The sequence below is a fragment of the Aegilops tauschii genome, chromosome 7, assembly GCF_002575655.3.
Source record: "Aegilops tauschii subsp. strangulata cultivar AL8/78 chromosome 7, Aet v6.0, whole genome shotgun sequence".
NCBI lineage: Eukaryota > Viridiplantae > Streptophyta > Magnoliopsida > Poales > Poaceae > Aegilops > Aegilops tauschii.
This window is the reverse complement of record NC_053041.3, coordinates 392,968,611-392,994,804: the sequence shown is the minus strand read 5'-3', so window position 1 is coordinate 392,994,804 and position 26,194 is coordinate 392,968,611. Positions and strand designations below refer to the sequence as shown.

General features: G+C 46.3%; 1 protein-coding gene across 1 annotated transcript; it reads left to right on the top strand.

The window, feature by feature from the left end:
* The first annotated feature begins 7,076 nt into the window (after window positions 1-7,076).
* Window positions 7,077-10,406, top strand: LOC109762927 (uncharacterized). Its single transcript, XM_020321811.4, has 3 exons — window positions 7,077-8,060; window positions 9,192-9,725; window positions 9,813-10,406. The coding sequence occupies exons 1-3, from the start codon at window positions 7,221-7,223 to the stop codon at window positions 9,918-9,920; spliced, it is 1,482 nt and encodes a 493-aa protein (XP_020177400.1). The 5' UTR covers window positions 7,077-7,220; the 3' UTR covers window positions 9,921-10,406.
* The last annotated feature ends 15,788 nt before the right edge of the window (window positions 10,407-26,194 follow it).

Here is a 26,194-nt window from a genome sequence, read left to right as displayed (position 1 = left end):
TGGATGAAAATTGGACAAGATTCCAAAACCGGCGCCTAGCAAAAAGGAACAACATTTTGGAAGAGGGTACATGCATACTTCCATGAACGTCGCAAGTTTGATCCCTACAAATTTGCAAAGCTTAGGGCGTCTCGCCTTCCGGCGCCCCTTTGGCCCCCTCGAGGTGGCCGCCTGGGACTCCCTCCTCCAAGACATCGCTCTTATGCCGATGGACGTGGCGGAGGACCGGGATGTTCTGTCCTGGCGCCTCGAGCCCTCTGGACGTTTCTCCACGAAGTCCCTGTACGGCGCCATTGCTCCCTCGACGACCCCGGAACCTTTTAGCCTGATCTGGGACATCCGTCTCCCGCTGAAGATCAGGATCTTCCTGTGGCAATGGATCCGTGGACGCCTCCCCTCTGGGGTTGAAGTCCTCAAGCGTAATGGCCCGGGTGATGGGATGTGCCCCATTTGTGGCACGATTGAGGATGCTAACCACATCTTTTTCTCGTGCCACTCTGCCCAGTTCCTTTGGGCCTACTTCCGCGAAACGGTTGGCGGACAGTGGTGTAATACCAACTTTCCCGACCTGCTTGCCAAGCTTAACGCCTGCCCTGCTCGCTACCGTCATATTAGATGGCTATGCGTTGGGGTTCTCGCCTGGACGCTTTGGAACATTCGAAATAAGCTTGTTATTCAGAAGGTGCCCCTCCGTCGTGCGACTGACGCAATCTTCAAATTGTGTGGTTACCTGCAGCTTTGGCGGCCGCTTAGCCGCCCCCAGGACCGAGACGTCATCACCGCCCTCCTCTCCGATCTTCGCTCGATGGCGCTCCGCGTGGCTCCCCCGCTGCCGCCTCCTCCACCTGAGCCTGACTAGACCGCCTGGCGGTTATGTGGTTTGTGGCGTGTGTGTTTTGGGTTTAGGGCTTGTTGTGCTGTGCCCTCAGCATTGACCCTTTCGTGTACTATTTGTCCCTGTGGACCTCCGTATGTGTGTAACACCCACGATGTGGCTATATCTCCCACGTGTCGAGGCACGACTTAGAAGCATAACCGCATTGTGGTTTTGTCGCAAGAAGGGTCATCTTCACACAATCCCATGTAATGAACAAGAATGGGATAACGAGAGTTGGCTTACAATCGCCACTTTACACAATACATAAATATAATCCATACATCATCCAAAATACACACATAGACCGACTACGGTCAAGATCCAAATGAAAATAAGATAACCCCAAATGCTAGATCCCCGATCGTCCCAACTGGGCTCCACTACTGATCATCAGGAAAAGACACATAGTAACGACCACGTTCCTCGTCGAACTCCCACTTGAGGTCGATTGCGTCATCTGCACTGGCATCGTCGGCACCTGCAACTGTTTTGGTAGAATCTGTGAGTCACGAGGACTCAGCAATCTCACACCCGCGAGATCAAGACTATTTAAGCTTATAGGAAAGGATGGTGTAATGAGGTGGAGCTGCAGCAGGCACTAAGCATATATAGTGGCTAACATACGCAAAAAAGAGCGAGAAGAGAAGCAACGGAACGGTCGTCATCTAGTAATGACCAAGTAGTGATCCTGAACTCCTACTTACGTCATTCATAACACAAACCGTGTTCACTTCCCGGACCCCGCGAAGAAGAGACCATCACGGCTACACACGCGGTTGATGTATTTTAATTAAGTCAAGTGACAAGTTCTCTACAACCGGACATTAACAAATTCCCATCTGCCTCATAACCGCGGGCACGGCTTTCGAAAGATGTTACCCTGCAGGGGTGTCCCAACTTAGCCCATCATAAGCTCTCACGGTCAACGAAGGATAAACCTTCTCCCGGAAAAACCCGATCAGTCTCGGAATCCCGGTTTACAAGACATTTCAACAATGGTAAAACAAGACCAGCAAAGCCACCCGAATGTGCCGACAAATCCCGATAGGAGCTGCACATATCTCGTTCTCAGGGCACACCGGATGGGCAAGACGTCGGGTTGGCATAGACCCTGGTTGCCCAGGGGGCGCCGGACATCGCCCAGTTTGGGCCAGCACTCGAAGGAGCACTGGTCCGGGGGTTTAAAATAAAGATGACCCTCGGGCTCGCGAAACCCGGGGGAAAAGGCTTAGGTGGCAAATAGTAAAACCAAGGTTGGGCCTTGCTGGAGGAGTTTTATTCAAGGCGAACTGTCAAGGGGGTCCCATAAATCACCCAACCGCGTAAGGAACGCAAACTCAAGGAACATAATACCGGTATGACAGAAACTAGGGCGGCAAGAGTGGAACAAAACAATAGGCATAAGGCCGAGCCTTCCACCCTTTACCAAATATATAGATGCATTAATATAATAAGAGATATTGTGATATTCCAAAATATCCATGTTCCAACATGGAACAAACTTCAACTTCACCTGCAACTAGCAACGCTATAAGAAGGGCTGAGCAAAAGCGGTAACTTAGCCAAACAACGGTTTGCTAGGAAAGGATGGTTAGAGGCTGACATGGCAATATGGGAGGCATGATATAGCAAGTGGTAGGTAGCGCAGCATGGCAATAGAACGAACAACTAGCAAAGCAAAGATAGAAGTGATTTCGAGGGGTGGTCATCTTGCCTGCAAGGTTCTCAGAGTTGTCGAAAGCTTGATCCTCGTAAGCGTACTCAACAGGTTCCTCGTTCACGAACTCGTCTCCCGGCTCTACCCAAGACAAGAACACAAGCAAATGGAACCACAATCAATCACGGGAAATGCACAAGCAACATGATGCAATACATGAATGATATGCAAGATATGATATGCGATGCATATGCGTGCTCCGGAAGGAAAATGATGAATAAGGCAGTAACTTGGCAAACCAAGCATGCCACTGGAAAGATGAGATGATTTCGGTCGAAATCGATATAAAGATCACCGGAAACGGATGCACGGTTTGCAAATGGCAAGCAAAACAAGAATGACACGAATCTCCAATTAACAGCATGATAGCACTTCGAATGCAACAAGTAACAATGCTAAAGCACTCCAATGTAGCAACAAAGCATATGGCAGTAATATACAGGAGATTCTTGACAAAAGATGAACACTGAGCTACGGCTAGTTCACACCACAGCAGGTTCAAACAGGCATGGCAAAAGTGCAAAAGATAACAGGTTCACAGACTTAGAGAAATTACTGGACATGGCAGAAACAGCATCAGGTAGCAATGTTCAGAGCACAAAATGAACATGCTACAGGAACTTAACATGGAAAAACAAGGCATTGCAGTATTCTACTAAATGCATATGACAAAAGTTCCTTACTGACCCTAAGCCGAAAAGGACCAGAAGATATGATGGCAACCATATAAACATAGCAAGTTCCGTTAACAGGTATCAGACTTAGCAGAAAACAGAGCATGGCAGAAACAGACATTATGAAGGCATCTTGGTGAGCTTGATGCACTCACCACAAAGCAATGCATGACAAAAAAAGCATACATACAGCAAGATGGCAAGTTTATGAAGCTATCCCTGGCAAGAGAAAATACATAGCATGTATGGATCAACTAAAATAAGCTTGGCAAAATTGAATAACACGTAAACAATCTGCCAGAAATATTTTATAGCAAAAGTAGAGCAAGATTGAGTCATACTATGGCACTACATAATTGCAAAAAGGGCATGAATGGATCAATTAAAACAATATCTACAAAACATCCTTACTGAACATCACCAAAATAAGCATGGATCTCGCTGTAGCCACATGGATACATAGCAACAAAATAACAGCAGCCACAGACTTGGAGAAAATACCAAAAGTCTTTGAAATCAGAAACATTACGGAGCCTAGTTTGCATGCTTGTGCTAGTCACCACAGAGATCACAAAAATACATGGCATATACCACTGGAAAGATAGCATGGCATACAACAAAACACATATAGAGCTCATGCCCATAAGATGCACAGATTAAATGCAACAAAAATAACAAATCTCCAAGTTCTGCTAAGTAACAGCAGATAACAGCAACTAGCACTCTTGCACCAGAGATTTGGGCATCAAGATGGACTCAAGTGAACATGGTGCAATGGAACAAAATGTAGAGCATCACGAGACGGACATTTTGATATATTACACGCATGAAACGGAGCTATATGCAGAAAGTTATGATGCGATGAACATGGGCATGTACTGTAAGAATAAAAGACTTGGAGAATCGGGGGAAGAGGGAAAGTCAACCCGAGGGCTTCTCAGATCCGATCGGGGCTGGAGCTGCTGCCGGCGTGATGGAGACGGCGGCGCGGCGGCCGGAGGAGAGGAGGAGAGGAGCTCGGGCGCGCGGTGGAGGGGCGTGGCGCCGGCGAGATCCGGCGGAGGCGGAGAGGCGACAGGAGGCGGCGGCGCACGGCGACCGGTGGCGGCGAACAGCGGGAGCGGCGGTGGCGATGGCGGCGGGGCCGGCCGGTGTGAGCAGCCGCGGGAGGAAGAAGGGGCGCGGGGCTGGAGGAGCGGGCTCGGGGGGCCTCGCACGGGCCCCTGCGGGCCGGCGGCGATGTGGGCGCGGGGCGCCACGTGGCGGCGTCCCGTTGGCTGCGGGCGTCGGTGGAGAAATGTCCGGCCGGCGGCGGACGTGTCCGGCGGCGCGGAGGAGCGGGTTAGGGTTTGGACTGCGAACGTATTTCGGGAGGGATGCATATATATAGCTAGAGGGAGCTAGGGGACTCCAAATGGAGTGCGGTTTTTTCCCACACGATCTTGATCGAACGACCTAGAGCATGCAGATGACTTAGAGGGGTTTTGGGCTGTTTAGAGAGGGGTTTTGCTGCAACACATAAACGGACTTTGCGGATGCCCGGTTAACCGTTGGAGTACCAAACGACCTTCAAATGGAACGAAACTTGACCGGTGGTCTACCGGTGGTATACCAAGGCCACTTGGCAAGCCTCGATCCATTCCGAGAGCGTTCAACACCCGCTCACGAAAAGAAAACAAGAGGGGTGCGCCGGAGGAGGTGGGAGTGCCGGATTGCAAAACGGACAACGGGGAAAATGCTCGGATGCAAGAGACGAACATGTATGCAAATGCAAAGCACATGATGACATGATATGAGATGCATGACATGAACAAAATGCAAAACGAAAGACAAAACCCGACCACGAAGGGAATATCATAACACATAGCCGAAAATGGCAAGAGTTGGGGTTACAAATATGGAAAGTTACATCCGGGGTGTTACAATGTGTGTGCGTGTGTGTGTGTTGGACCTTGTTGGATGCTTGTTGTGCGGTTGGCTTTATAATATAAAGCGGGGCGAAAGCCTTTTTCGGTAAAGTGACCGTATTGACATTTCAATCCAAAAGAGGCCGGCCTTCATCCAATTAGAGTGTAACAAGTTTTGTGCCTCCCTTGACAATATCACCGGTCGGCCCGTGAGTGGCCTTGGCATCAAAAGACATGGTGTACAGTTTCTACCCTTGTTCATATGAGAATTTGTCGTTCTCCTATGCATATGAATGTATCTTCTTGTTTTCATCTTCATTTGCAGGCTTTCAAACTTCAGAAATCTTCAAGGCCCAACATGGGAACAAGCCATTCACTTTGACCCATTGTTGGACGATGATTTGTGACTGCGAAAAGTTTAAGGAGCAACATGCTGCCTAAAATAAAGGTGGGGGGACTTCATCGGTGGCCGAACGAAGCGAAGGTGGGATGCGGCCGAGAGGAAGACCAATTCCAAGGTGGACGAAAAGCGTGATGCTTCGACAATCGCCTTGCAAGAAACTTTGAAGGGTTTCATGACCCAAAAGGAGGTGACAATTGAGAAGAGGGATGAGAGGAAGCACCAAGAGAAAGAGGAGCAAATGAAGACCTTCTTTGACATACAAAAGAAAAGCTCAAGATCAATGAGACCAATGCCCAGACAAGAGGAAACGAGATAAAGCTCAAGCTAATCTTGAAACAATCGGAGATCATGGCGGTGGACATGAGCAAGATGCCCCCTCCCCCCCCCCCCCCCCCCGCCCCAAATGGCTTGGTTCGAGAAGAAGCAAAAGGAGATGCTCAAGCTAGCGTGATCATCTTATGTTTGGCCAAGATGCATGAACTATGGCCATGATGCGATTCTTTTTGTATGCCGACATGTGTGCCGACATGAATTTAAACTATGGCTGGTGATGGAGATTATTTTGTATGCTGGCATGTCTGAATGCTGGCATGAATTCTAGCTAGTATGCAAATATGTTTGTTTGTTAGAAAAAATTCAGCCAGGCAAACCAAATGGGTCGGCCGGTTGGGTGCATGGCCAAATTTGCGCGGACTTCGCCCCTACAACCGACCCAAATGGACATAAAGCGAAGCAATTCCGCATCCATTTGCATCGTGGCGTTGGAGTTGGCCTCAATGCCCAACATCACCAGTGGTCCGCCCCTAGGAACGTTGCCTCATTGTCCCTCGTGAAGTCCTCTGTCGGCTCACTGCTCCGCCCCGCCGCAAGGATTTCAAGAGCTACCTAAGCAAGAGCATGATGTCGTTCTCGTCGACTGGCAATCTTGGGTCGCAACAACCGCGAAATGACGAGCACATCTTTGCGGTCTCCGCAACTTCAGAGCTATGCGTCGACCCCCGATCAATTCAATTCACATGGTGCGGCGGCAGTAGGGCCTGCCACCTTGAGGCTGGGGGTTCGGTAGCGGGAGGAGAAGTCAGCAACGGAGAGAGAGAGAGAGAGAGAGAGAGAGAGAGAGAGAGAGAGAGAGAGAGAGAGAGAGAGAGAGAGAGAGTTGACCGACCAGGGAGGAAAACTATTTTGGCCTGTTGGATTAGAAATGAGCGGTCGGGGAGCACAGAGCGTATTGAGGAGCAGGCAAGTCCCATCCCGTATGTATGTCCCGTTGTAATGCACAGGCTTCTTACTAGTTAGAGGAAGATATTTATTGATTCTTATTTTTCTTGGCGTACCTATTACACGATTCGCCAGTTCAAAAAAATTATGGCCTGCTAATATAGTGTAAAAAAAAAATCATGCATTAGCAGGAAAATTCCTGTCCTTTATCTACACCGTTTTAATATTTTCCCTCTGGCTGTCAAAACAGTGAAGGAGAAGAAAAAGGAAATTTGTGAGTGATCCGTGCCTCTGGGCTCTGGCCTCTAGAAAACTGATTCGAACTGGATTCCACTCGTTGGGCACGGCGGTTTGGGTTCCTTTCTTCTTTCCGGTTGCTGCACCTCGACCTCCACTTTCCCACTTCGCGGCCGGGCCGGCGTCCATGGCAACGCCGTCGCACGCGCACGGGCTCCCGCTCGTGCCCCTCCGGACGCTCCTGCTCGCCTTGCCGCTCTTGTCGCTCATCCTCCTCCTCACGCTGCACCTCCCGCCGCGCCACCACCCGGCCCCTCCTGCCCCCCTCATCCTCCCCACGCCCCTCCGGACCACCGCCGCCGCCGCCCAGCCTAAGCCCAAGGCCGACCCCTCCTCCTCCTCGTCGCCCTCGCCGACGACGCTCTCGCACGTGGTGTTCGGGGTGGCCTCCTCCCGCCGCACGCTGCCGCTGCGCCTCCCTCTCCTCCGCCTCTGGCTCCACCCGCCCGCGCGCGCCTTCCTCTTCCTCGACGCGCCGCCCCGCGCTGCCTCCGTCCCGGCGAACCTCCACCTCCGCGTCTCCCGCGACGCCTCCCGCTTCCCCTACTCCTACCGGAAGGGCCTCCCCTCCGCGGTCCGCGTCGCGCGTATCGCCAAGGAGCTCCTCCTCGAGCTCCGCCAGCAGCAGCAGCACCAGTCGCCGCCGCCGAGGTGGCTCGTGCTCGCCGACGATGACACCGCCTTCGTCCTCCCCAACCTCCTCCACACCCTCTCTAAGTACGACTGGCACGAGCCATGGTACCTCGGCGCGCCTTCCGAGTCCGCCGCGCAGAACGTCTGGCACGGCTTCAACATGGCCTATGGCGGCGGCGGCATCGCCATCAGCTGGCCCCTCGCAGCGCGCCTGGCCCGCGTGCTTGACTCCTGCATCATCAGGTACCCCCACCTCTACGGCAGCGACTCCAGGATCTACGCCTGCCTCGCCGAGCTCGGCGTCGAGCTCACCCACGAGCCAGGATTCCACCAGGTCAGGTGCACCGCCGCCTCTCTTTTTCCCCTTCTACTCCGAATTTCTCTTTGCCTCTGCATGTGCTACTGCTATTTCCTTGTGGAATGTTTCTACAGAGATTGCTGGGAAATCAACTGTGTGTTTCTATTGGATGCTAGTTCATAGTTATGGGGAAATTGATAAAGCACTCTTTGGTACTCCTGGTCCTTGATTATGTTTTATTTATGCCTCATAATCGCAATCACGACAATGATTGTTCTAGATAATTGAAGTCTGCCCAGGATTGTCATGTTGCTGTTCAGTCTTTCTTGATTCATCCTAGGATTGTTGTTGAGAGGGAAACTTGTCTCTAGTGTCAAACTTTGAATAATACTCCGAGGGGAACTATTGGTGAGAGACTGAAAGGTTTGAATTAAACTCTCAAGTACTACAATTTTTGTCTGAATGAATTCTGTTATACATTATTTCAGAGCATAGGTTAAAAGCTTATCCTCTACCATGCCCTCAAGATACGCCGAACCACACGACACCAATCCTGTAGAATGCTTCTAAAGAAAATGTACAACCACAGCTACACCACCAGGGTGATGGTTACTGGCTAACTGCTGCACTCTCCTAGTGCTGAATCCGTTCAAAATCTGTGTCACTGGATTTAGTGATCCTTGCTGGTACCTCTACAGATTTTGACGTGATGGCACTTGAGAGGGGCGTTCTGGTCCACATTTGGAGTACTAGGCGACCATTGTGGCATACTGGAATATGTCCCTGTCAGATATCCTAAAGCTTCGGGCATTGCAGTCTTGATGCATTGGAAAAGCAATTTTGCCGAAATAAACGTTAGTGTGAGCAGCAGCAGAACAGTGACCTGGACATGGTTGAAGTATCCATCTCTTTCTGCTCCATTGATTTGCTTTTTTAACAATTCGGAGGACCAATGTTATGTAGGGGCTTCCTTTATGCCCAATAGAGGCCTCCTTTATCTGTAGTTTGCACCAATGAAACCTAGAGCATGGCTGCTGTTTTTCAAAAAAAAAAACTCTTTATTCAATCTTTGAACATGAAACTAGCCTGTGGTTTTACTTGAAATTGTGCACACAGAAAAGGCATGATTCTGAACTTATGTGGGCTGTTGCATTTTATTATCTCCAGATCGACCTTCATGGGGATATATCTGGATTTCTAAGAGCACATCCTCTTGCTCCTTTAGTGTCACTTCACCACCTTGATCATGTCTATCCTCTTTACCCTGGTATGGATCGTGCAAAGGCGGTTGAGCATTTGTTCCGAGCAGCTAATGCTGACCCAGCGAGGATCCTTCAACAAACAGTGTGCTATGACCATTCAAGATCACTTACTGCTTCAGTAGCATGGGGCTATTCTGTCCAGGTTTTCAAAGGCAATGTACTGCTTCCTGACATCCTTGCTGTGCAAAAAACCTTTGTGCCATGGAGAAGAGGTCGCAATGTTACGGATGTTTTTATGTTTAGCACCAAGCATTATCCAAGGGACGAGTGCAAACGAGCTGCTCTTTTCTTCCTAAAAAGTATTTCTTCCGGCAAAGGCAAGACGGAAAGCAATTACAGTAGGCAGCTGCCCCAGAAATGCTTGCCAAACTTGATTCAGTTGAGGAATATGCAACAAATAAAAGTGAGATCAGAGCTACTGCATCTGGTTCCTGGGAAGGTATGACTAGGATTAGTGTTGTTGGGAATGGTGGCTTAAACTGCATTTTTAGCTGAAAATAAATTATAACATGGTTTTACTTTTCAGGCTTTAAGACGACACTGCTGTGACATCGTACCTTCTTCATCTGAAATCACCATGGACATTGACATCAGGAAATGCAAAGATGATGAATTGATCGCGATGCATTCGTAGTGATTCTTGAATAATATTGGATACTCATTTGGAGTAGATAATTTACAGCATGTTCTCGAATACACCTAATTTGCTTTTGTTATATACGGACCACACTGTCCCACTTCATTTTGGGTCTGTAGGTCTATGTAGAGTTAAAGCAACATACTGTGATGCACCATTACCCAAAGTAATATAGTGAATCATTTTATATACTGTATTTGACATGTGTTCTAGCTTGCGATTTATCTAGCATCTGTTGAAGTATGAAGGCTGCACGTCAAGGACATCTAGAAGATCTCCAACTGAACACATATGATATAGTAGTTGTTAGGGAGTAGTTAGAGGTTTATTCTCTGTTGTAATTCTCCTCTATCTCCTCCTGTAAATCTTCTCCCCAGTTACAACTGAAACCCCACTGTATGCAGCTATGGGATAAGCCCCATCCTATCAATATAAGCCCATGCGGGCTGCGGCCCTCTTCGGAGGGTGGGACGCTTCACACAATTTACATAGTATAGTGAGCCATTCTTCTCCATCTCATCTAGTGTCACAAGTCACAACCTGTACTACGAAATTCCCCCAACAATCGATGTATTTCAGAAAATAGGTGAGAATTTCAGAAAATTAGAAAGAAAACAGAGAAGGGGATGAGCTAGGCCCAGCCAATTGGTGGCGGCAGCTAGGGTTCTTATATAAATTGGATGTAATAACATCTTATATTATGGGACGGAGGGAGTAGATAGCCCCCATTTGGGTTACAGGCTTCGTTTATACTCCAGCGAGCGACACCGACGGCGATCAACAAAAGCAGGTGACAACTACAGAGTCGAAGAAACTGACGACGTTGAGCGCGCCAAATAACGGCCGACCACTCCCTTTCTCGTGTGCCACCAGATGCTCATAAACGATGCGGTATCTGTAGATTTTGGCTGTCCATTAACTGAACTAATTCGGGTGTCGATTTCTTCAGGGATGTTTATCTTCAGTTCATGAAAATTTCCTCCCAGAGTGCACTCCTTCTCAAGTGTGGAAGCTTGGGAATGCAGTCTGGATGAATTCCTTGTCCTCCAACTGGCGGCTGTGTCCGGCAGGTTCACCTATTTTTCTTTTGAAACAAGGCAGAAGACTTGCCATTTTCATTCATTGATTAAGGAGAAGGTTTAGACATAAGCCGGCGTAGTGGTAAAAAGAAAAGTCCTACTCTTGCGACATAATAATACTCAAGTGCTTGGCTCCCGCCAACGCTCAAAGATGGAGCTCCTCTTTGATTTTCATGACGATAATAGAGATCGAGCCAACGGTGTTGCGAAAAATTCTTGTGTTGCGCTCCTTCCAAATTTCCCAAAAGACAGTCGTCATCACATGACCGATGGCCTTTCTATTGTGACCTCCACCATTCACCGCCTTTAGCCACCAAGCTTGAACAAAATCTACATGTCGCCAAGTCATTGGCGAGTAGTCGTGATTGCCAAGCCAAGTGGAGATCTCATTTCAAATTCGGGTAGTGATTCTACATCAGAATAGGAGGCGGGCAGCAGATTCTTGCACTTGCTTGCAGAGAAGGCATAGATCGTAGTTTGGCCATCCCCGCCGATGGAACCGATCGGCCGCCCACACACTACTTTGGAGGATTAGCCAAGCAAAAAAAATTACATTTTGGCGGAGCTCACATCTTCCAAATCATAGCAGCCGTCCGTCCAAAGGCGAGCCTAGCAATCTGCACCATTTACACCGAAGTTGTATGTTCGCCACTAGATGTGAATTTGCAAGATATTATGTCTTTCCTATCTTGGCTGAGGGTAGGACCAGCAAGCATCTTCCAAAGGGTTGCAAACTCCTGAATAAGTCAAGGTGAGGCCCTGTTGGGTGAATAAGTCAAGGTGAGGCCCTGTTGGGTGTCAATTACCGAAAAAGGCTTTCACCCCGTTTTATATATAAAACACCGACCATACAAACACACCGATACAAACACACGCCACCACCGCACACGACACACACCCAAGGCAAATACAAAGGTGCCAAGCACCGCCACGCCACCCCAACGACTACCAAACAACATGAATCGCTTGGAGCCAACGGAGACCTCCAACGCAATCTTCCGAGGAGAGGCGAGGCGGATAACGATGGAGCAGGGACTCCAGGACGGTGCCTCCAGAAGGGCACGACTATGGGTAGCCGCCACCGTCCGATCAGGAAGATCAAGTTTTCACCTGAAGCATCACGAAGGAGTGGGAACACCGCGACGGAGCCTTCATGAAGGATACGGCGTCCCCGGACGTCGCCACCGTCGGCCCATGAGCAAGTGGTGTACCCCGGCGCTCACACCCCTCCAACGCACCCTACCTCCGCCAACCACCCACAACCAAACCACCCGCGTGGCCATGGCTGCACACCCGCACCTGAGACGCGAGCTCCGCCCACGAACGTCGCGTCTCCCACCGCCAAGGCCACCGCCCTGCATCCAGACACCCCCAAGACCAGCCAAAGTCACCGGCTTTGGCCCAAAGGACGCACCCGACCGCCAAACCGCAGCATACGTCCCGCCTCGAACAACGCTGGAGCTACATCGGCTCGCACTCGGCCGGGGAAAGGGGGAGGAGGGGGAGCGGACGCATCCGGACCGGCACACCCCATGCCGGTGACGGGTGGCCCGAACTCTCGTCGGCGCCTCCCATTCCTCCAGCCTACCTCCCCACCGGACACCCCCTGTGTCGCCCCACCTCGGCAGCCGACGCAGCTCCACGCGAGGCCACCAACACACACCCGTCCGCCGGCAAGGAAAACCCCAAGGTCCGCTGCCGACCACCAAGAAAGCTCACCGGGGAGCCCATCCGCGCTACCCGCCGCCGCCCAACCACCGGAGCACCTGGAGCCGGCGAGCCCGCCCACCGACCTGCCGCTGCTGCGACGCTGCAGCCCGTGCCCCCCTCGGCCTGCGTCGCCCGGCCCCAGATCCAGCCGCGCCCGTCAAATCTGGCCGCGCCGTCGCCGATCTCGGAGAGCCGCGCACGCACCAACACCTGGCCGCCCGCCGAGGGGGAGCAGAGGCACCGGAGCTCCGCCTCTGCCCGCTGCACCGCCGTGTCGCCCGGCACAGCTCCACGCTCCGACCCGAGGCGCCGGCCCGTGCCAGCACCGCCCGAGCAGGAGGGCGAGGAGGCCCCGCCGCCGCCGGTGACGGCTGGGCTTTGCCCAGCCGCGCCCACGGGCGGCGGCGAGGGAGGGGGAGGGGAGAGGGGGCGGAGACCGGCGGGATTTAGGGTTGCCCCCCGGTCGCCTCGCGGGAGCGACGCGGGGGGAGGGGGAAGGAGGGACCGTGCCTTGGGTGTCAATTCGAGGGATCCAAACATTGTTGTTACGAGCCTTGCTGACCAATCATGCCTTCTTTTTTGATACCTCAAAGATCTTAGGCGTGGCATCTTGGGGTTGAAGACCATTCAACTATGAAGATTCCTAGAATTTAGCCCTTTTACCATATCCGATGAACACCCGCGTGGTTGCAACAAAAAGATCTATGTCACTTCCATTACAAGGCGTTCCCATCCCAACCAAAGTCTTGATTGGGTCAGCCCACTCGAACCTCAGCCAACGCAGTCGAAGAGCGGTTGTAAACTTCTCGAGGTTGAGCACACCCAGGGCACCATAAATCTTGGGCTTGCAAACGAGGTCCCAATTAACCTTACCCTTGTCACCAGTCATCTAATCACAACCTGCCCAAAGATAGGCACGTCTCAAGCTATCAATCTTCTTCCTTACTTCAACTGGGAAATCAAGTGATGTGAGGTGATAAATGGAGATGGTCGTAAGGACGACTTTGACTAGAACAATGCGTCTTGGTGCAGCCACAACAATGCGTCCTGGTGCAGCCACATGCATAGCCATCCAGGGTGGAAGTTTGCCTGCCACCTTCTCCTCTAAATATTGAAAGTGGATGCGCTTGAGTCTCGTAACTGATAGAGGAAGACCAAGATATCTCATGAGGAAAGAGGTTCGGACCACTGGGAAGTCCTATAGGATGTTATCGAGGTCGATGTTGCCACAACGAATGGGCGCCACAAGGCTTTTGCCGTAGTTGGTGACCAAACCTAAAGGAGCTTAGTGTCGAGGCCAGGAGATTGATGTCATCTTTGAGCGGCGCAACAAAGATGGCCGCACCATGAGCATACAAGGATGCCCTGATGGGGCAACCGAGGAGGGGATGGAGCTTGCCTTGATCGGTAGTCTTGGCGAGGATATAATGCAGCGGGTCAATGGCGAGGATGAAAAGTAGGGGGGAGGACCCTCTCCCGGTCGTAGACCACACCCATGCATGATTGGGTCACCAGCAACATCATTGAGAAAAATTCTAGAGGAGGTCGTGGATAGAAGAGTGATAACCCACAAGTATAGGGGATCGCAACATTTTTCGAGGGTAGAGTATTCAACCCAAATTTATTGATTCGACACAAGGGGAGCCAAAGAATATTCTCAAGTATTAGCAGTTGAGTTGTCAATTCAACCACACCTAGATAACTTAGTATCTGCAGCAAAGTATTTAGTAGCAAAGTAATATGGAAGTAACGATTACGGTAGCAAAAGTAATATTTTCGGGTTTTGTAGTGATTGTAACAGTAGCAACGGAAAAGTAAATAAGCGAAGAACAGTATGTGAAAAGCTCGTAGGCATTGGATCGGTGATGGAGAATTATGCCGGATGCGGTTCATCATGTAACAGTCATAACATAGGGTGACACAGAACTAGCTCCAATTCATCAATGTAATGTAGGCATGTATTTCGAATATAGTCATACATGCTTATGGAAAGAACTTGAATGACATCTTTTGTCCTACCCTCCCGTGGCAGCGGGGTCCTAGCGGAAACTAAGGGATATTAAGGCCTCCTTTTAATAGAGTACCGGACCAAAGCATTAACACATAGTGAATACATGAACTCCTCAAACTATGGTGATCACCGGGAGTGGTCCCGATTATTGTCACTTCGGGGTTGCCGGATCATAACACATAGTAGGTGACTATAGACTTGCAAGATAGGATCAAGAACTCACATATATTCATGAAAACATAATAGGTTCAGATATGAAATCATGGCACTCGGGCCCTAGTGACAAGCATTAAGCATAGCAAAGTCATAGCAACATCAATCTCAGAACATAGTGGATACTAGGGATCAAACCCTAACAAAACTAACTCGATTACATGATAGATCTCATCCAACAAGCCTACGATGGAATTGCTCACGCACGGCGGTGAGCATCATGAAATTGGTGATGGAGGATGGTTGATGATGACGACGGCGACGAATCCCCCTCTCCGGAGCCCCGAACAGACTCCATCAGCCCTCTCGAGAGGTTTTAGGGCTTGGCGGCGGCTCCGTATCGTAAAACGCGATGAATCCTTCTCTCTGATTTTTTTTCTCCCCGCAAGTGAATATATGGAGTTGGAGTTGAGGTCGGTGGAGCGTTAGGGGGCCCACGAGGCAGGGGGTGCGCCCAGGGGGGCAGGCGCGCCCCCACCCTCGTGGACAGGGTGTGGCCCCCCTGACATGGATTTTTCTTCCAGTATTTTTAATATTTTCCGAAAAGATGTTCCGTGGAGTTTCAGGTCATTCCGAGAACTTTTGTTTCTGCACATAAATAACACCATGGCAATTCTGCTGAAAACAGTGTCAGTCCGGGTTAGTTCCATTCAAATCATGCAAGTTAGAATCCAAAACAAGGGCAAAAGTGTTTGGAAAAGTAGATACGACGGAGACGTATCAACTCCCCCAAGCTTAAACCTTTGCTTGTCCTCAAGCAATTCAGTTGATAAACTGAAAGTGATAAAGAAAAACTTTTACAAACTCTGTTTGCTCTTGTTGTTGTAAATATGTAAAGCCAGCATTCAAGTTTTCAGCAAATTTTATGACTAACCACATTCGCAATAACTCTTAGGTCTCATGTTTACTCATATCAATGGCATAATCAACTAGCGAGCCATAATAATAAATCTCGGATGACAACACTTTCTCAAAACAATCATGATATGATATAATAAGATGGTATCTCGCTAGCCCTTTTTGAGACCGCAAAACATAAATGCAGAGCACCTTTAAAGATCAAGGATTGACTAGACATTGTAATTCATGGTAAAAGAGATCCAGTCATAGTCATACCCAATATAAATTAACAGTAATAAATGCAAATGATAGCAGTGCTCTCCAGCTAGTGCTTTTTAACAAGAGGGTGATGACTCAACATAAAAGTAAATAGATAGACCCTTCGCAGAGGGAAGCAGGGATTTGTAGAGGTGCCAGAGCTCGGTTTTGAAATAGAGATAAATAATATTTTGAGCAGCATACTTTCATTGTCAACATAACAACCAAGAGATGGCGATATCTTCCATGCTACACACATTATAGGCGATTCCCAAACAGAATGGTAAAGTTTATACTCCCCCTCCACCAACAAGCATCAATCCATGGCTTGCTCGAAACAACGAGTGCCTCCAACTAGCAACAGTCCCGGGGGAGTTTTGTTTGCAATTATTTTGATTTAGTTTGCATAAAGCATGGGACTGGGCATCCCGGTGACCAGCCATTTTCTCGTGAGTGAGGAGCGGAGTCCACTCCTCTTGAGAATAACCCGCCTAGAATGGAAGATACGGACAACCCTAGTTGATACATGAGCTATTCGAGCATACAAAACAGAATTTCATTTGAAGGTTTAGAGTTTGGCACATACAAATTTACTTGGAACGGCAGGTAGATACCGCATATAGGAAGGTATAGTGGGCTCATATGGAATAACTTTGGGGTTTAAGGGATTGGATGCACAAGCAGTATTCCCGCTTAGTACAAGTGAAGGCTAGCAAAAGACTGGGAAGCGACCAACTAGAGAGCGACAACAGTCATGAACATGCATTAAAATTAATAAACATTGAGTGCAAGCATGAGTAGGATATAATCCATCATGAACATAAATATCGTGAAGGCTATGTTGATTTGTTTCAACTACATGTGTGAACATGTGCCAAGTCGAGTCACTTAAATCATTCAAAAAAGGATACCACCCTACTATACCACATCACAACCATTTTAATAGCATGTTGGCACACAAGGTAAACCATTATAACTCATAGGTAATCAAGCATGGCATGAGCAACTATGATCTCTAATTGTCATTGCAAACATGTTTATTCATAATAGGCTGAATCAGGAACGATGAACTAATCATATTTACAAAAACAAGAGAGGTCGAGTTCATACCAGCTTTTCTCATCTCAGTCAGTTCATCATATATCGTCATAATGGCCTTTCACTTGCACGACCGAATGAAGTGAATAATAATAAGAGTGCACGTGCATTGGACTAAGCTGGAATCTGCGAGCATTCAATAAACAGGAGAAGACAAGGCAATATGGGCTCTTGGTTAAATCAACAATAATGCATATAAGAGCCACTTCAACAATTTAATTATGGTATTCTCCTATCGACCCCCCAAAGAAAAGAAAAGAAATAAAACTATTTCCACGGGAAAGCTCCCAACAAGCAAAAGAAGAACAGGAAATCTTTTTGGGTTTTCTTTTTAATTAATACTACTACAGCAAGAAAAGTAAACTAACTAAAAACTACACTAATTCTTTTGGTTTTTCTTAAGGTTTATTAAACACACAAGAAGAAAGCAAGAAAAAGAAAATAAACTAGCATGGATATTACAGTGAAAGAGTATGAGCACCGACATCTAGCAATGAGTGTGTGAACATAAATGTAATGTCGGTGGGAAGTACGTACTCCCCCAAGCTTAGGATTTTGGCCTAAGTTGGTTTATTGCCACGGATGACCTGGCGGATATCCATAGTTGTAGCCGGGGTCGTACTGAGATGAAGAAGACTCTGACTGCCACTGGTTGGCAATCATCTCCGGATCCCACTGGTAGTTAGACTGTCGTGGAGGTTCAAATTGTGGTTCCGGCTCCGTGACTGATGTAGGGTTCCGGTAGGCGTGAATGGCCGCCAGCGGAACGAGATACAGACCTGCAGATAAATCAAACAAGGAAGGAGCAGGCAAGGTAATAGTCTCAGGGTGATGTTTATCAAAGAACAATTTGTATTTAAGTGCCCCTTCCCTATTCTTAACAATAAAGTCATGTGCTACCATACTCTTATAATCTAAATAAACAGTGGGCAGCAATTTTTCTTCTTTTTCATAGTGCCTAATAGGTATGTTATAATGTGCAGCAAGGCGTGAAGCGTAAATACCTCCAAAGATGGGACCCTTTGTATGGTTCAAACTTAAACGTTTGGCAACAATACCGCCCATACTAACTGTATTATCACAGAATAAACCATGGAACAAAATAATAATATCAAGAACGCTAAGGTTTCCACAGTTTCTGTGACCAATTAAGCAACGACTAGCAAATATGGCAAAGTAGCGTAAAACAGGAAAATGTATGCTAGTGATTCTTGCATCGGAAACCTTCCTGGTTTCCCCCACAGTGATAGTGTCAATAAACCCATCCATATCTTTACGATGTGGTTCATCTAAACTACCCTCAAAAGGTATTTTGCAAATCTTGCAAAATTCATCTAGTGGCATCTTCTTAACCACATCATATAAATGAAACTCTACTGAAGGAGGTGGTTCCTTAGGATAATAGTAGAAGTTTTGCACAAAAGTATTGGTGAGTAAGAGATACTGTTTGCGTTGGTCGCGGAGGAAGTCGGTGAGTCCTGCATTCTCAGTCAATTCATAAAAATCATCATAAATCCCGGCTGCACTCAAGAAATCATTGGAAGGCCATTCACACGGCCGGACCTCCGCGGTGCGAGGCAAATTATATTTGGGCCTCTGTGCCTCTTCACTTTGCTTTTTTTCCTTCGAGCTTCGGCTCGATGAACCCCTCAAAAATCTCTTCATTATTTTCTGAAAATTCCTAAAAAATTTAGTAACTTCAAAATAAAAGTGAACCAAGCTCAACAAGATTGATAGCAACTACTCCTACAAGTGCCTAGAGCCTATATCAAGCATTAGAACTACTTGGAACCATATAAATTTGACATGCAAGCTCAAGAACATGGTCACCTAGGCAGCACAAATTTGCAATGAATAAAGCACTAGAACAAAAACTAATTGAACCAATGGAGGAGTCACATACCAAGGAACAATCTCCCCAAGCAGTTTTGTGAGAGGTGCTTTGAGCAAGGAGATCGAAAATCGCACCAAAATGAGCTAGAACTCGTGCTTGAGCTGGGTGGTGATTTTTTGGGAGGAAGAAGAAGTGTGTGGGTGCAGGAATAAGTGGAGGGGAGCCACCATGGGCCCACGAGGCAGGGGGCGCGCCCTGGACCCTCGTGGCCAGGTGCTTACTCCCCCTGCTGTGTTCTCAGTGCCAGATATTCTCAAATATTCCAGAAAAAATCATATTTCATTTTCAGGGCATTTGGAGAACTTTTATTTTCGGGGTATTTATATTGCACGGATAAATCAGAAAACAGACAGAAAAATACTATTTTTACTTTATTTCAGCTAAATAACAGAAAGTAGAAAGAGGGTACAGAAGGTTGTGCCTTCTAGTTTCATCCATCTCATGCTCATCAAAAGGAATCCATTAACAAGGTTGATCAAGTCTTGTTAACAAACTCATTCCGAATAACATGGAACCGGAGAAATTTCGAATGACACTATGTTACCTCAACAGGGATATGCACATCCCCAATAATAAGAATATCATATTTCTTTTTGACAGTAGGAAGAGGAAATTCAAAACCTCCAAAAATAATCGATGGAATTTTTCCAATAGAATTGATACTGTGGACTTGAGGTTGTTTCCTCAGAAAGTGTACCGTATGCTCATTACCATTAACATGAAAAGTGACATTGCCTTTGTTGCAATCAATAACAGCCCCTGCAGTATTCAAAAAAGGTCTTCCAAGAATAATCGACATAATATCGTCCTCGGGAATATCAAGAATAACAAAGTCCGTTAAAATAGTAACGTTTGCAACCACAACAGGCACATCCGCACAAATACCGACAGGTATAGCGGTTGATTTATCAGCCATTTGCAAAGATATTTCAGTAGGTGTCAACTTATTCAAATCAATTCTACGATATAAAGAGAGAGGCATAACACTAACCGGCTCCAAGATCACATAAAGCAGTTTTAACATAGTTTCTTTTAATGGAGCATGGTATAGTTGGTACTCCTGGATCTCCAAGTTTCTTAGGTATTCCACCCTTAAAAGTATAATTAGCAAGCACGGTGGAAATTTCAGCTTCCGGTATCTTTCTTTTATTAGTGACAATTTCTTTCATATACTTAGCATAAGGATTCATTTTGAGCATATCAGTTAATCGCATACGCAAAAAGATAGGTCTAATCATTTCAGCAAAGCGCTCAAAATCCTCATCATCCTTTTTCTTGGATGGTTTGGGAGGAAAAGGCATGGGTTTCTGAACCCAAGGTTCTCTTTCTTTACCATGTTTCCTAGCAACAAAGTCTCTCTTATCATAACGTTGATTCTTTGATTGTGGGTTATCAAGATCAATAGCAGGTTCAATTTCTACATCATTATCATTACTAGGTTGAGCATCATCATGAACATCATCATTAACATTTTCATTAGGTTCATGTTCATTACCAGATTGTGTTTCAGCATCAGAAATAGAAATATCATTTGGATTCTCAGGTGTTTCAGCAATAGGTTCACTAGAAACATGCAAAGTCCTATCCTTTTTCTTTTTCTTCTTTTTAGAAGGACTAGGTGCATCAATATTATTTCTCTGAGAATCTTGCTCAATTCTCTTAGGATGGCCTTCAGGATACAAAGGTTCCTGAGTCATTTTACCAGTTCTAGTAGCCACTCTAACAGCAAAATCATTATTCTTACTATTCAATTCATTGAGCAAATCATTTTGAGCTTTAAGTACTTGTTCTACTTGAGTGGTAACCATAGAAGCATGTTTACTAATGAGTTTAAGTTCACCTTTAACATTAGCCATGTAATGACTCAAGTGTTCAAGCGTATCGGAATTGTATTTCAATTGTCTACCAAAATAAGCATTGAAGTTTTCTTGTTTGACAATAAAATTATCAAACTCTTCTAAGCATTGTCTAGCAGACTTATAGTGAGGAATATCACCTTCATCAAATCTATAGAGAGAATTTACCTTTACTACCTGTGTCGGGTTATCAAGACCATGTGTTTCTTCAATAGGTGAAGGATTAAGATCATATGTTTCTTCAACAGGCGGTAAATTAAGACCATGTATTTCTTCAATAGGAGGTAAATTCTTAACATCTTCAGCTTTAATACCTTTTTCTTTCATAGATTTCTTTGCCTCTTGCATATCTTCGGGACTGAGAAATAGAACACCTCTTTTCTTCGGAGTTGGTTTAGGAATAGGCTCAGGAGTTGGCTCAGGAGCTGGCTCAGGAAGTGTCCAATTATTTTCATTTGTCAACATATTATTCAATAGAATTTCAGCTTCATCCGGTGTTCTTTCCCTGAAAACAGAACCAGCACAACTATCCAGGTAATCTCTGGAAGCATCGGTTAGTCCATTATAAAAGATATCAAGTATTTCATTTTTCTTAAGAGGATGATCAGGCAAAGCATTAAGTAACTGGAGAAGCCTCCCCCAAGCTTGTGGGAGACTCTCTTTTTCAATTTGCACAAAATTATATATTTCCCTTGAAGCAGCTTGTTTCCTATGAGCAGGGAAATATTTAGCAGAGAAGTAATAAATCATATCCTGGGGACTACGCACACAACCAGGATCAAGAGAATTAAACCATATCTTAGCATCACCCTTTAATGAGAATGGAAATATTTTAAGGATATATAGGTAGCGAGATTTCTCATCATTAGTGAACAGGGTGGCTATATCATTTAATTTAGTAAGATGTGCCACAACAGTTCAGATTCATAGCCATGAAAAGGATCAGATTCAACCAAAGTAATTACATCAGGATCAACAGAGAATTCATAATCCTTATCAGTAACACAGATAGGTGAAGTAGCAAAAGCAGGGTCAGGTTTCATTCTAGCATTAAGAGATTGCTGCTTCCATTTAGCTAATAACCTCTTGAGCTCATATCTATCTTTGCAAGCTAAAATAGCTATAGCAGCTTCTTTTTCCAAAACATAACCCTCAGGAACAATAGGCGATTCATATTTATTAGGGGGAGAGTCTTCATCATCACTTTCATCAATGTTATCAGTTTCAATAATTTCATTCTGTCTAACCCTAGCAAGTTGTTCATCAAGAAATTCACCAAGTGGCACAGTAGTATCAAGCATAGAAGTAGTATCATCATAATTATCATGCATAGCAGAAGTGGCATCACCAATAACATGCGACATATCAGAACGAATAGCAGAAGCAGGTTTAGGTGTCTCAAGCTTACTCAAAACAGAAGCTGAATCAAGTGCAGAGCTAGATGGCAGTTCCTTACCTCCCCTCGTAGTTGAGGGATAGATTTTTGTTTTCTCGTCTTTCAAGTTCTTCATAGTGACCAGCAGATATAAATCCCAAGTGACTCAAAGAATAGAGCTATGCTCCCCGGCAACGGCGCTAGAAAATAGTCTTGATAACCCACAAGTATAGGGGATCGCAACAGTTTTCGAGGGTAGAGTATTCAACCCAAATTTATTGATTCGACACAAGGGGAGCCAAAGAATATTCTCAAGTATTAGCAGTTGAGTTGTCAATTCAACCACACCTGGATAACTTAGTATCTGCAGCAAAGTATTTAGTAGCAAAGTAATATGGAAGTAACGGCAACGGTAGCAAAACTAATATTTTTGGGTTTTGTAGTGATTGTAACAGTAGCAACGGAAAAGTAAATAAGCGAAGAACAGTATGTGAAAAGCTCGTAGGCATTGGATCGGTGATGGAGAATTATGCCGGATGCGGTTCATCACGTAACAGTCATAACATAGGGTGACACAGAACTAGCTCCAATTCATCAATGTAATGTAGGCATGTATTCCGAATATAGTCATACATGCTTATGGAAAAGAACTTGAATGACATCTTTTGTCCTACCCTCCCGTGGCAGCAGGGTCCTAGCGGAAACTAAGGGATATTAAGGCCTCCTTTTAATAGAGTACCGGACCAAAGCATTAACACATAGTGAATACATGAACTCCTCAAACTATGGTGATCACCGGGAGTGGTCCCGATTATTGCCACTTCGGGGTTGCCGGATCATAACACATAGTAGGTGACTATAGACTTGCAAGATAGGATCAAGAACTCACATATATTCATGAAAACATAATAGGTTCAGATATGAAATCATGGCACTCGGGCCCTAGTGACAAGCATTAAGCATAGCAAAGTCATAGCAACATCAATCTCAGAACATAGTGGATACTAGGGATCAAATCCTAACAAAACTAACTCGATTACATGATAGATCTCATCCAACCCATCACTGTCCAGCAAGCCTACGATGGAATTACTCACGCACGGCGGTGAGCATCATGAAATTGGTGATGGAGGATGGTTGATGATGACGACGGCGATGAATCCCCCTCTCCGGAACCCCGAACGGACTCCAGATCAGCCCTCCCGAGAGGTTTTAGGGCTTGGCAGCGGCTCCGTATCGTAAAACGCGATGAATCCTTCTCTCTGATTTTTTTCTCCCCGAAAGTGAATATATGGAGTTGGAGTTGAGGTCGGTGGAGCGTCAGGGGGCCCTCGAGGCAGGGGCGCGCCCAGGGGGGCAGGCGCCCCCCACCCTCGTGGACAAGGTGTGGGCCCCCTGACATGGATTTTTCTTCCAGTATTTTTAATATTTTCCAAAAAGATGTTCCGTGGAGTTTCAGGTCATTCCGAGAACTTTTGTTTCTGCACATAAATAACACCATGGAAAGTCTGCTGAAAACAGCGTCAGTCCGGATTAGTTCCATTCAAATCATGCAAGTTAGAGTCCAAAACAAGGGCAAAAGTGTTTGGAAAAGTAGATACGACGGAGACGTATCAAAGAGCGGAGATGCAGTTGCGGAAAAGGCTCGAGAAATGATGGTGACTCAATAAATCCATCATATAATCCATCTAACTAAGTCGAAGGCTTTCATGATGTCAAGCTTGAAGAGCAAGGTTGGAGATTTGTTGCGGTGAAATCGACGATCCAAGTTGCGGACATACATGAAGTTATTATGGATACTCCTTTTCTTGATGAACTCACTTTGTGCATTGAAAACGAGTGTGAGCATGTGAGGAGCTAGTCAAGTGGCCATTATCTTAGCAACCACATGAAATAGAGTTATGGGCCTAAAGTTGGAGAGATGTCCTCCGCCCCATCCTTTTTGGGATGACCGCAATGTTAGCCGAGTTGAGTCAGTGGAGGTTGGAACTATGGAGAGTAGAAAATTATTGCCAACTTGCATAATCTCGGGCTTGATGATGTCCCAACACCCTTTGAAAAAAGCCCCAGTGATGCCATATGGACATGGGGCTTTATCACCAGGAAGATATTTGATTGTTGTGGTGTGAAATATGACAATAAGATAGAGGAGGAACAAGGCCTGATCAAGCGAGATGCAGGGGGTGATGCAATGGTGTATACAGGTTCAACCCCCTCGTAGTGGAGGTAAAACCCCTATTCCCGTTCTTCGAGGAGAGTGTTCTTGCGTATGAGTTTTTGAGTACAGATGTTCCAAACTTGTAACAAGATGCCAATAGGGATGTTTATATAGAGTTCACTACCCTTGGCCTTCTTCTATGTTACGGGTGAGTTTAAGGCTAGTAATAATGCATGCCCACTACCATCAGTAACAGGCTCCTTAATGCCTAGATGCAGTGCCAGGCTCCATAGATGTGGCAACGTTCCCATCAATGCTAATGCCCATTGGAGGGTTCATCTAGGTGACTTAATCTCCATTCGGGTAGTCTGTCCCGAGTGACTAAACCCTCGTCCATCAGGATGATTCAATGACACTTGGATAATGTGGGCCTGGGCTCTCATTGGTTTGTACTGGGTTTTAGGTCACCGAGGGCCTACCATGCGTGAGATAACCTCGTCATTAGCCCCTGAATCTATTAGGATATTGAGAACCGAGTCTCACTATCCGTTGGATTCGACTGAATGTTAATAGGGGACCGAGTCTCGAATGATCTTGAAGTTTGAATGAACCGTACGTTTGCTCGAGAAAAGATCTTGATGGATTCTAAAAAGAGCAAACCCTTTGTGGATCAAATTGTAGCGAACAAGTTTTAGGAAACGTATGGTTGTACTCAATCATCTCTCGGAAGAGGCTGACTAGTTATCCAACTGGGATGTGTCATAAAATCTGAGTGATGATTATGGAGTTTGGGCTAACTCTCTTGAGGAGACGACAATCATTATCCCAGAGGAACACTGTTTTTCGCCATCTTCGGATGCAGACTTGTGATTCGACACTTTGGATCCTAGACAAAGGCCCAAACCGTGCCGCGGGAAGCTTGAATTCACCCTTTGTTATTTAGTTCTTGGGTCAAAAGACCATCTGATGAAATGGTTCACTGGTACTGGTTCTTGCGGGATTGATCTGTGCGACGTGAAGCGATCACACGGAAATTTATTTCGGCTCAAGTTAATGATGATGATCATGTAACTTCAGATCAATTTACTACCGAACCTCGTAGGTCAACTAGAGTGAGATCCGCACCAGAGTGGTACGGTAATCCTGTTCTGGAGGTCATGTTACTTGACCATGATGAACCTACGAACTATGAGGAAGCGATGATGAGCCCAGATTCCGCAAAATGGCTTGAGGCCATGAAATCTGAGATGGGATTCATGTATGAGAACAAACTGTGGACTTTGGTTGACTTGCCCGATGACCGGCAAGCCATAGAAAATAAATGGATCTTCAAGAGGAAGACGAACGCTGATAGTAGTGTTACTATCTACAAAGCTAGATTTGTTGAAAAAGGTTTTGACAAAGTTCAAGGTGCTGACTAACGAAGAGATTTTCTCACTCGTAGCGATGCTTAAGTCTGTCCGAATCATGTTAGCAAATTGCCACATTTTATGAAATCTGGCAAATGGATGTCAAAACTACATTCCTTAATGGATTTCTTAAAGAAGAGTTGTATATGATGCAACCAAAAGGTTTTGTCGATCCTAAAGGTGCTAACAAAAGGTGCAAGCTCTAGCGATCCATCTATGGACTGGTGCAAGCATCTCTGAGTTGGAATATACGCTCTGATGAGTTGAACAAAGTATATAGTTTTATACAGACTTGCGGTGAAGCCTGTATTTACAAGAAAGTGAGTGGGAGCACTACAACATTTCTGATAAGTATATGTGAATGACATAT